The sequence below is a fragment of the Glycine max genome, chromosome 9 (genome assembly GCF_000004515.6).
Source record: "Glycine max cultivar Williams 82 chromosome 9, Glycine_max_v4.0, whole genome shotgun sequence".
Classification (NCBI taxonomy): Eukaryota; Viridiplantae; Streptophyta; class Magnoliopsida; order Fabales; family Fabaceae; genus Glycine; species Glycine max.
In genome coordinates, this window is record NC_038245.2 from 29,460,215 (window position 1) to 29,472,877 (window position 12,663).

At 33.1% G+C, this 12,663-nt stretch overlaps 1 protein-coding gene across 2 annotated transcripts; it reads left to right on the forward strand.

Annotated features, from left to right (window-relative positions):
* Nucleotides 1–456: 456 nt before the first annotated feature.
* On the forward strand, nucleotides 457–11,618 carry LOC100794544 (glycerol-3-phosphate acyltransferase 9). 2 transcript variants are annotated; one of them, XM_006587185.3, is made up of 14 exons: nucleotides 457–604; nucleotides 2,163–2,242; nucleotides 4,394–4,587; nucleotides 4,743–4,800; nucleotides 5,145–5,263; nucleotides 5,683–5,782; nucleotides 9,518–9,613; nucleotides 9,708–9,804; nucleotides 10,211–10,298; nucleotides 10,376–10,472; nucleotides 10,638–10,723; nucleotides 10,810–10,929; nucleotides 11,022–11,120; nucleotides 11,331–11,618. In XM_006587185.3, exons 3-14 carry the CDS (start codon nucleotides 4,466–4,468, stop codon nucleotides 11,377–11,379), a joined length of 1,131 nt encoding a protein of 376 aa, XP_006587248.1. In that variant the 5' UTR covers nucleotides 457–604; nucleotides 2,163–2,242; nucleotides 4,394–4,465; the 3' UTR covers nucleotides 11,380–11,618. The 2 variants fall into 2 exon arrangements, with proteins under 2 accessions (XP_006587248.1, XP_003533946.2); XM_003533898.5 differs by lacking the exon at nucleotides 457–604 and adding an exon at nucleotides 721–1,970.
* The last annotated feature ends 1,045 nt before the right edge of the window (nucleotides 11,619–12,663 follow it).

Sequence of the window (12,663 nt, forward strand, 5' to 3'; positions counted from 1 at the left end):
TAAAATTATACTGTATAAAATATTTTTTCCTTATACTGCTATACAATACAGCTGTCTTAATCAGATACATAGATATTACGTACGGCAAGAAAAAAAAAAAAAAGAAGAGATATTACGTACGATCCTTAATGCTTAAAAAACTAATAAAAAAATAGTAGCAATAGAAGAGTCTTTATTTTTATTTGTAGAAATTTAACAAGATACCAGAGTATTTTCAATAAGATTTTTTGAAATATGTTTTAAGTGAAAAAATTATTTTTTTTATTTTTTACAATCGGAATAGATTTATGTGACAGAGATTTTTAATAATAAAAAATAATATTTATCTTATGTATAATAATATCATAATTAAACAAAAATATAAAAATATAAAAATATAAGTTTTTTAAAATTTTTTATTATTAAAATAAAATTATGTATAAATTTTTTACAAAATAACTGTGGAACCAAAAAACAAAATACTATAACAACCACACAAAATAACTTACCAGTCCACCGGAAGAGTTTCATTTGGCTTTACTCGACTTGAACAAAAAATAAAAAGGGGTGGATTCGATCCATTGCTGCGCAAACCCAATCCCCAACCCGTAACTAACCGCGCTAGGTAAATTTTTCTTCTTATCTTCTTCATGCGTTCTGATTCTAAGTCTTTCTCAAGTCATCATTGATTTATATATATATATATATATATATATATACACACACACACACGATTTTGTTCTTCGCCACTGACTAGTGACTCAATTGCCATGTCTCTTAAAGCTTCACTCTCATCTTTGCCATTCATTCATTCGTTGTCTTTTTCTGTGACATCGAACACGAATCTTGGTACCTTTGGTTTAGGGTTAGATCAATCTGCTATAAATGATATAAAAATAATATAAATAAATAAAAGAACTTTCCCAAGCAGAACATAGTGTATTGCAAATTTCAGTAAATCAAGAGGGTAAGATTTAGGTTACTCCCCCTCATTTAGTGTTAGAGTGTACTTAATACGAAAATAATGATATTTAGAAAGTGTAATCGCTGTGTCCAAACAGAATCTGTTGCATCTAAATAAGTGTAATCACTATGGTTAATAATAATTATAATGATTCTGGTGTTAGACTTTTGTTTGAATAAACTTCTTCTTAGACACTTAGGGCCTGTTTGGCTAAGCTTATCCAGAAGCAATTCTGGGAGAAGAAAAAAAACGAAATGAGCTTCCTCATATAGTTAATTTGTAAAAGCTATCTCATATAACTTTTCTAAAAGATGAGAGAATTTCAAAAAATTAGCTTACCCATAAGTTAATTTGAGCTTATGGAGAAGCCTGTTTCATTTTTTCTTCTTCTTCTTATGTTCTCCTAGAAGTATTTCTGGATAAGCTCAAGAAAATAAGATGAATTGAGTTCCTCCCATGGGCCATGAGCTAAGATCAATTTATGCACTTCAATTTTTGGAGAAGATGAGAGTCTTTATAAAAGTTAAGTGTATAAGTTGATTTTAGCTTGTGGAAGAAGCTCAATTCATTTCCCCTTTGTATTTTCTTCTCCTACAAGTGTTTATGGATAAGTTTTTTCTTACAGGGTCAAAATGAATTAAACTTCTCTCATAAGTTAACATCAACTTATGTAAATTCAATTTTTATAGAAGCTTTCTACCTTTCTCATCTAATTTCTCCAAAAACTGAGGTGCATAAGTTAATATTAACTTATAGAAAAAGTTTGATATATTTTGTTTTTTTTCCTTCTTCTACAAGTACTTACAGAGAAGTTTATACAAATAGAGTCTCATTGTGTTTGTGCAGCATCAGTTTTTGTTAATTTGTGTGGAAGATGTAACTAAATAAGTGATTCTTGTGTAGAATAGATTAATAGAATGTAGTAAAGTTCTGACAGAGAAAACATCTTCACATGGCACTTTGCTGTTATTTTATATTAAAAGATGCTTGAGGAAAATGGGATGAGACTAGTGCCTAGTGTTTCTAGGTAAGCTTTCAGTTTATAGAGTTTATAACAACAACATTCTTAATAATGGTTTGTTGCAGTGTGCCTTGGCTTTTTCTTAAGCGCTTAAAATTTCTAGTGTAGTCCTTTTTTCATAGTTATCTCTTTGTAGAAGATATTGTACAATCTGGGAAACAGGAATTTGCTTTACTTATTGTTGCATGGAATTTGCAGAGTCAATAGAGAAAAAAGTCATCTTTCTATTGTGGGATACAATTTGCTATCTCGCTCTTCAATTTGGACAACTAAAACAGGTTTGTATTGTTAAATGTTCTAGAACACAACTATTATGTTATCTATTTAATTAGTTTATATTGTTTAAGTAGCTTTCTTATATTTAATTAGGTTGATGTTTGCTTTTCACATGGTTTATTGAAGTCAACATAAGCTAAGTAATGATAAATGTTAAATACAGCATTGAGTAGCATATTATAGTATGAGCTAATGGTAAGTGTTTTACCCATATTTCGTGCTCATAGGGATATCACTGATTGACGAGGCATCTTTTCTATTATGGACATGGCTGTCCAATTTGGAGAAGGACTTCACAATGCATTTTAACCACTGGTCTAGCAATATTAGAGAAGGGTTTTTGTATTAAAATTTAAGGAATATAGCATAGTTTTTGGCAGGGTGTAGCCTGCTCGGTTCCTCTCTAGACTCTATTTAGTCTGTTTTGGAACCATTTGCAGGGCCATCCAAACCTATGTAGTACAGTACCTCTGGTACTCTCTTTTATATATATAAATATCTATTTTTGCTGATAAAAAAAAAATCACTTATGGTGGGATTTATTTTATATTTTATATTTAATATTTTAATACAACCATGTTCATTTGGATTGAGCTGACTGATTGTTAGTGTTAGTGAATGCATGCACAGCATTCTGTTATTTATAGGTACAGGGGGCTAGTGTCGAGATACCATTGAGTATTTTTTTATCATTTTAGGAACTTAGGAAGTAGGAGCTTGTTGTACTGGATATTGGAGGTTAATTCCTCTAGCTTTTTGCTGCTGTGATTGAGGAAAATTCCTTTTGCTAGAGGGATCTTCTCTTTTAATTAATAAACAATACCTTGTAGTTTTCATTTTCACCTTTGATTCTATAAGGTGCTCCCAAACTAACAAATTGTGGTGGCCATGGTTTCAAGGAGTAATTTCATGAATTAAAGAGGACAAATTTTTAAGAGAGCAATCAGTCTCAGCTCAGCCATGGATGAGCAATATATATATAAAGCTAAGAGAAAAGAGGATACAACTGAGAAAAATGAAAGAGACTCACGCTCAGTTCTTGAGTTGCATATTCATATAACAACAGTGTACTAAATAGTTGAAATGAAATCATCCAACTTTTTACCAATCACACATTTTTAAACCAAGTATCCATGCAATTCAGATTTCACTCACAAAAGATCAAAATATACATGTTTATGGAATTGATATTTCAGTTGAGTAAATGAGGGATCTTTTCCCCAGTTTTGGAGTTGTCCATGTATCGACAACGAATAAGAGTCAACTAACACCCACATGATATGAGGCTTGGTTCCATAAAGATAAAGTAGCAAAAAATAGAAACATCTTGACAAGCAAAACACACTCAAGATTTCAGTAAGGGATCGCAGATCATGAGGGAGAAAATGGTTCAACAGTAGGACAAGTTTCTTTTTGTGAAACTCAAAAAGAAAACAACAAATAGCCAGGAAATTTTAGTAAGAAAATGGGTGAGTTATCATCATGTCGAGAGGTTGATTGAGTGATGACTGTTAAGAACTTTATGTCCCCTATCTTCTTCCTTCTTCTATTATTCTTTTTCCCTTCGCAAATTTTTCACTCGCTTCAACAGAGAATCAGGCATGAACATTGAAGCTTAAAGATTATTTCAAATATTAGAAAATTTAAATGGAAATAAGTTAATAATTAAATTATGATATTAGTTTTTTTTTTTTTGATCAGCAAAGATAATATTTTATAAATATGGAATGGAGTACCAGAGGTACTAGAATACAGCAATATGAGTACCATACAAATGGTTCCAGAATCAGACATACCTAGTCTGAGAGGGAACCATTCTATGGATACTAGTAAAATTTACATCTAGTAGTCAAAAAGTTCTATCCTCTACTGATACAAAAACCCTGCCTAATTTGTTTTTAATTCTACATACTTAATACTTTACAGGGTGTTACATGTTCCAGATTCTGTCCTGATTTCATGTTTGTAGGATATTTTATCCCCACAATTCTGTCTAATTATGTAAATCATTTTTATAAAAGGAAACAGTTTACAACAAATTCTTTTGCTTCCATTTGGAATTAGACCTGATTGAAATTTCTGAATTTTTTTGAGGATTCAATTGAATTAATTAATTCTTTAGTAACTAAAGTGGAAAGTGGATCATTGTTCAGGATCAAAAGTCTATATTAATCTCACTTATCCCTTCGAGAGAAGTCACTGGAAGAAGTGATTCCACAGCTTGGATGAATAACTCAGGGACACCCAAGTCTTCAAGTTCTGAATTGGATCTTGATCGACCCAACATTGAGGATTACCTCCCTTCAGGGTCCACCATTCAACAAGAACCTCATGGAAAGCTTTTCCTGTATGCCTTCTCTTTTTCCTTGTACTGTTATTTGGATATTGAATATAAGATCGAAATGAAAAAACAGTTTTTTTCTTCCCTTGATCTATTAGAGAATGAAGTATCAGTCATCATTTTAATATATATACATTTTTTTTATGAAAAACCTTTTTCAGGCATGATTTGCTCAATATTTCTCCTACTTTGTCTGAGGCTGCAGGTGCTATTGTAGATGTAAGCTTTTGCACTCATCTTTTATTTGTTTTTGTTTTTTTCCTTGTTTTGTGGTTTTGATGTGCCAGTATTTTCTTTCAGAGAGTCAATAATGTTGATAATATTATAGAGAGAACTTAATATCAAACGTAATGAGTTTTGCATCATCTTTTAAAAGCTGAACACTGTCTTGCTTCCACATATATCCTTCTCTCCCAGATCTTATGCTTCATTCATTGCTGAGATCAACAAATTTCTATCTTAAAAGCTCATTCTAGGTATAGAATATGTGTTTGTGTGTGTGTTGCACCATGGCTAGACATTGGTGGTTTGCTCATTGGTTTAGAACTTTTAATGTTGGGCAGGACTCATTCACAAGATGCTTCAAGTCAAATCCTCCAGAACCATGGAATTGGAATGTTTATTTGTTTCCTTTGTGGTGTTTTGGAGTTGTGATTCGATACTTGATTCTGTTCCCAATCAGGTTAGCTTATTCCTAAATCCTATTGCCCTGTATCATATTTGTATATTCCCTTGTAGAATTAGGTATTTGATTAACAGTGTCTTGGGAAAATATGATTATTAGGAATTTGAACTTCACCTTTCACCACATCGAGTTACACCTTTTCTATTTGGCCTATTTGTCTCTCCGACTAGAAGGTTTTCTGAATTCTGAATTGGTTGAGGAAATCCTCAGCATGACTAATTATATGTAGATGGTTTATGATTTCTGGTATTAGGAAATTAGAATATACAATCTCTAATGTAAGAAACTAGGAAAATATACAGAAAAATACACAGCCCAAAATAGGAGATATTTTCTCTAAATAGGTGATACAGTTAATGAGTTACTTGACAGTCATTTTTTCTGTCCAAGTGATGCCATCCTAATTGACACTGCAGGGTTATAGGGTTAACAATAGGATGGATAATATTTCTTTCATCCTTCATTCCGGTGCACTTCCTATTGAAAGGACATGACAAGTTAAGGAGAAGTATTGAGGTGCATATTCAACTTATTCTTCATTCCATCTTTTTCTATTTAAATATTTTGCTTAACATTGGTCTCTGTCTTACTAATAAAACTACAGTTGATGACGATTCCAGCTGCTGAGTAGCATGAAATATAAATAAGTTCTTGACATTTTAACTTCCTAATTCAGGTTACCTTGAAGGATAATAAATGTCTGGTTTAGTTATTTAGTGCTACTAATATTGAATTTATATGACATGCTAATAATGTTTCCCAAAATAAGTTATACATAGTTATTGGTAGCACCCTATATTGTTGTAGTGATGCAGAGAAGAATTTGGCAAGGCAATGTGTCTTAAAATAGCAGCTGTCGCAGCCGCAATCACAGCCAAAATAGCAGTTGTTCCCCACACTATAGTGGCGTACAGTGAGGCATTTTGAAAACTTGTTTTTTGCCTTGAGTCATTTTGTGGGCGTAGTTGACATTTCCTTCCCCCATAATCAGTCATTTTGTTGACATTTTGAGGGTTTTTTTCATAGCATGCATTGTGTATAATCTCCAACATACTCCCCCTTTCCTCCCTTTGCTGAGTATTAATGATATAAGGAGAAGGGAAAGTTAGTTAAGATAGTTAGTTTGTTAGTGAGTTAGTTAGTTAGAGGGGTTTATTAGATATAAATAGGGGAAGAAGGATAGGAGAGAGGAGTTTTGTTGTCATTTTAAATTGAGCATTAGCTCTTTGTGAAAGAAGAATCCTTTGTGAAGGAGAAACCCTTGGAGGTATTTTCTGTTCTTTTCTTGCTAGTCATTAAAGTTCTTTCTTTTCTTTCTCATTTCAATTCTTGGTTCCTAACAAATTGGTCTGACCTGCCAGATTCGTGTTTGTGATGGAAAACCGAGTGGGAGCATTGGAGAAATTGGCCAGCGATCAAGGGGAGAACTGACAGAGCTGCAACGTGACATTGGCCTCATCAAGGACAATATGCCAGACATGAAACAGATCAAAGAATTGATCTTGGAGTGCATGCTGAGCAAGAAAAAGGAAACCTGCATCGAAAAAAGGAAGAGTTCCACAATGTTCTTGAAAGAGAGGACCAACACTTCAGAGCTGAAACATATGCTGTGCAAGATATTGACCGAAGAGTTTGATCCTCATTCAACTCAGCAAGACTGAAATAGCATGGAGGGAAGTGGGTCAGAATGCAGTGAAGCAGAGGCTAGTTCTTGGACAAGAAAGCTGGAACTACCCACCTTTGATGGAATCATAGAAGGGGAAACTGATTCAAAGGGTAACAGTTTTGAGTGTGATGATGACCCATTGCAATTCTTGAAATTAGAAAACACAAGTAAAGAAGGTTCAGTAATCAAGAATCATGCACCTTGTTGTGGAGAAGAAACCAAAAATGAAGCAAAATTAGCAAGAGAAACAGCAAATGGAAAAGTTATGATGGAGGAAGAAGTTGATCCTTTGATCAAGAAGGAGAAACACAAAGAAAACAGAGTGAAGAATGTGGACTGTGAAGACCATTTTCTTGATAACCCAATACCAAAGTTGATCAAGAAGGAAGTTGAAACTGGTGATGCAGCCAAGCCTCATTCTTTTCAAGATTCAGATTTCCATAAAAAGATTGTGATGATGAAACATAAATCATTGTTGGACCCAAATTCAATCATGAAGGTGGTTGGAACATCAATGGTGCTGGAATCTTTTAATGTCAACTTGTTGGCTGAGCCTTTGGCATTAAACTTTGTTGTGCCTATGGATGACAGATCGACAATGGAGCCAAGGCCAAAGGAATGTACAGAGGCAGTCATGATGGTTCAAGTTATACGGAGTCCACCCTCATCCCCTCCACCACCGAAGCTGCCGGACCTGAGTTTGTATGAAGTGGCCAGTGGGTTTACAAAAGTGTTGCAAATAGCGGCTATCGTGGCACTATCACGCTATAGCATAGTGGGTTTTAAGGAAAATGCAATCGCGATGGTGTCGCATTGCGGACTCCACGAAAATCGCAATCGTGGGCGCCTTACGCATCATGGAATCTCATTGTGCCGTGGCTGTTGCATCGTCGGTTTCCGAAAAGGTTGAATCTGGAGAGAAATTGCATTAACAGCATTTAGGGTTCATTGGTTCATCATTCTGAAAGAAAGGAAACCAGGTCAGGTGCAGACTGCAGATTCGGGTCGTGTCTGCACGGCAATTCAGAGTTGTTTTGGGCTTGTGGACAAGGTTTTTGGCTTTGTTAAAACTCACGTGCAGCAGTCACGTGGGTTTTTAAAATTTTACTCTATTGGTTTTTAAAACATCAGAGTCAAATTTTTTGTTTTTACTCTATTCTTTTTACTTTTAACTTATGGACTTGGGTTTTCTTCTAATAGGCCCAACAGTAGCATTTTGACTTCTACTTCATGCAACTTTTCAGTTTTCCAGATCATTCTAGAACCTGTTGGCATTTCCACTTCTACTTCATGCAACTTTTCAGTTTTCAGGATCATTCTATAGTCACCATGTAAACCCTTTCCTTCTTTGATTCTTAGTCACAACGTAAACCCTTCAACCCTTCCCTCCTTTGATTCTTAGTCACAAGCTTATTTTGATTTTGTGCCTCACTAGGACTTGTTTAGCTAATTAGCTTTTAGCTGTTTTTAGCTTTTTTTGATTATATTGGGGAAGGGGCAGAGGAGAATGAACATATTTTGTCTTGAACAATTTAACTTTTGAGATAATATTATGTTAATGTTTGTCCATCTTATTTTTATTTGCATATAGCATGCTTTTTTATACATATTTAATTGTTATATATATTCTATTTCAACCGCTATGCGGCTTCCGCTATTTGGTCACGACGCTATCCGCTATATTCTATAGTGGATTTTCAGCTTTTTGCAATTTTCCATGATCCGCTATTGACAACACTGGTTTACAGTTGATTCCCCATAGAGGGACACCAAAGAGGCACATCTTGTTAGAGTAAATGATTCCGTTCTGAAGGATGAGAAAGAGGAAGGGGAATTTTTGGAATTCTACAATGTGTGACCAATTTTTTACATAGTGGATCAGGCCCAAATTGGCTGTCAAAATGGGATTCATAAAAGTGGAGCAGAAACTGGGCAGCTAGATTTATACTACTAAATTTGGAGCCCTGTGTAGCTGATGACATTATAAGAGCAGAGATGGAAAGAGATTGCAGCACCACGCATGGAAGTCCAGATTATTCAGAATTTGCTTCCATCACAACCTCCACTAGAGCCACAGAACACAACCCCGCATGCAGGGGCAGTGGGTCATTCCTAGTTAAGCTACAACTACAGTGGGTGCAGTTGTCTTCCAGCAATCATAGAAAACTTGAGGAAGTTTCAGTGTGCAATTCCAGTTTTCAAATTCCTACCTTGAGGACAAGGTTGACTTTTAGGAGGGTTGTATTGTTAGGATATAAGGAGAAGGGAAAGTTAGTTAAAATAGTTAGTCTGTTAATGAGTTAGTTAGTTAGTTAGAGGGGTTTATTAGATATAAGTAGGGGAAGAAATAATGAGTTAGTTAGTTAGTTAGAGTTAATTTTGTTGTCGTTGTAAATTGAGCATTAGCTCTTTGTGAAGGGGAGACCCTTGGAGAAGAGTTTGCTCTCCTATTTTCTGTTCTTTTCTTACTATTCAGTAAAGTTCTTTCTTTTCTTTCTCATATCAATTCTTGGTTTCTAATATTAACTTTGGCACATTCTCCTTTTGTTCATCAATGTGTGTTGTAAATTGTTCATTTCCTTCAGAGGTCTTTGGTAGAGATGATGTGCAGTTTCTTTGTTGCATCTTGGACTGGGGTTGTTAAGTATCATGGACCCAGGCCTAGCAGGAGACCAAAGCAGGTTTGTTTAATGTTGTATTATCCTTATTTGCATATTCTAGAAAGAGTAAATGCTATTTATTACTAATTTGAGTTTCCCTTCATTTGTTGAGCAGGTTTTTGTAGCCAACCATACTTCCATGATTGATTTCATTATCTTAGAACAGATGACTGCTTTTGCTGTTATTATGCAGAAGCATCCTGGATGGGTTGGTAAGCATACAGAACTGTCATCTGTGTATGAAATATGATACACAAAACTTGCGTCTTCATCATCCATAACAAGCTTTATGTTCTAACTTCTAAACATTGGTATTTTGGTGTTTGAATATTACACAGATTCTAACTACTAAGAGAATGTGAAGTTCTCCCAAATATGCAAAAAAAGAAAAGGAGAAAAACTTAGGTTATATATTCTTACTTCTTAGGAATTCTATATTTTGCTGTTTGCCAGTCTAAAACTCTAAATGGCTGTTTGAAAGAATAGAGTATGCGATAGTGAAGAACAATTAGGGATGATTTATACAAACTTATTGCTTGGTAATCTTGAATTTATATCATAATTTATCTTGAAAAAAATTATTTTTGATTTTTTTAAAAAAAAATAGTTATTGTGCAGGATTATTGCAGAGTACCATTTTGGAGAGTCTAGGATGCATCTGGTTCAACCGTACAGAGGCAAAGGATCGGGAAATAGTAGCAAGGAAGTGAGTATAAATAAAGATGTTAGAAAATCTATTTTGGATCTAATTCATTATTACTTACACAATTTTTCATGTTTCAGATTGAGGGATCATGTCCAGGGAGCTGATAACAACCCCCTTCTCATATTTCCTGAAGGAACTTGTGTAAATAATCACTATACAGTCATGTTCAAGAAGGTATGTGAGTTATTTGCAATTGCTTCAATAAAATGCTGTTATGTTCTGCTATCTTATTTATGGAATAGATTTTTTATTCTTTTATTTTCAACCAGCTGACTTCTATTCTTGTTCCTGTACTCTGGAAACTTGTATTGAAGCTTTCTGATTTTTAATGGTGTTTAGGGTGCATTTGAACTTGGCTGCACAGTTTGCCCAGTTGCAATCAAGTACAATAAGATTTTTGTAGATGCTTTTTGGAATAGTCGAAAGTAAGAAGAAGATGCTTCTCATGCTAAATGTTTCTCAAACACTGTTTATTGCTGTGATAGAGACGTTGCATTTCATGCTTTTGCAGGCAATCATTCACTATGCATCTGTTGCAGCTAATGACGTCTTGGGCAGTTGTTTGTGATGTTTGGTACTTGGAGCCACAAAATCTGAAGCCAGGAGAGACGCCTATTGAGTTCGCAGAGAGGTAAATACTGTTGATCCTGATTGTATGCTGAGATATCTCTGTTTGCCTTCTCTTGGTCTTGAGATAGTCTCTTGTATTATTTAATTATGCAGGGTGAGAGACATAATCTCAGTTCGTGCTGGCCTTAAAAAGGTTCCTTGGGATGGATATCTGAAGTATTCTCGTCCTAGCCCAAAGCATAGAGAAAGGAAGTAAGTTCAGTTCCCTGATTTTTGTGGTGTCCAATAATAGGTGTTATAATTGGAATTAAGAATTTTGTGTTATTTTGGTTTCTTAGTGTGGTGGATCGTATAATTGATCACAAGTTGTTTGGTGAAACTGATGTGTGAAATGTGTTACTTGACCCTTTTAATTTTTCATAATATGTATGTTGTTACTTGTTGGTTATCATGCATTTGTAGGCAACAGAACTTTGCTGAGTCAGTGCTGCGGCGATGGGAGGAAAAGTGATGTGTACCTTTATGTGGTGTTGTTCTTAATTATTCTTAGTAATGCCATTCTTCGACCCCTTTTTTTCTTTTGTTTTGTCATTGCTACTATTTATTTTTACACTTTTATTAAGATATGCATATATCACTCAGTAACAAAGTTGTCCAGTAATTTTTTCCATGGATGGATGTTGTCTTGTACAAACTGTTGAGAACTAGATCTTTAATTAAGGATGAAATTTATGCTAATGTTAAATAAATTAGTCAAGTTCTATTAAGCAATTGTAGAGTCCAAGTCACAGTTGACGGAGTTAAGATCATTGTTACCATGTAGCAATACTCGGCATATGCTAGCAACCTTGCCAAGCATGTGATATCTCTCGATACACATTATCCATATGTTATTTGGGTTTGTGGTACATTTTAATATATTATTCCTCCATTTTTTTCTAAATATAAGATTCTTTTAACTAATTTATATCATTAAAAAATTTATAGTTGATATAATTAATAATATTAAATTTATTAATAATTTATATTTTTTTAATCAAAATTACCCTTATGTTTATTGGGATTTATAATTTCTTTTTTTTTCACTTAATTGATTTAATACCTAATTAATTAATGTATGTTAGTTTTTTTATTCAATTATTATAAGAGATATAATATATTTATCTTGTAAATATATAGTATTTATTGTAAAGTAATAAAGAACATTTTAGTCAAAAAATAATTAACGTAAAAGATAACTTAAATAAAGTCTTATAAAACTAAGAAAATAATTTTTATATTTAGAGAGGAAAGAAAAGTTGTGACTCTAAAAATTATATATTACATTGGACAATATAAAATGAAACTTAACTTTATAATTCTAAAATATTTTTTTTATCATGATGTGCTTATTAATAGATTAGTGAACTATATAACTTTTACATTAAAAAAATGATTTAAATATATTTTTGATCTCTAATAAATATTTGATTTTGTGTTTGTTTTTTAATAAATTTTTATTTTGCATTGAGTCTCTAATAAAATAATACTTTTATTTTTATTCTTAATATTTTGTTTGTCCTGATAAATTAGAAAATTGTGTTTGTTTTCTAATAAATTAGTAATTTTTGTTTTAGTCTGTATTAATAATTAATGAAAAATATTTATCATAGAACAAATACAAAGTTTGCTAATTTATTAGGGACTAAAAATAAGTATTGAGGATCAAAAATATTATTTTTGTTTTAAAACTCGTGACAAAATAAAAATTTATTAAAAAATAAATACAAAATTAGATATTTATTAAGGATCAAAA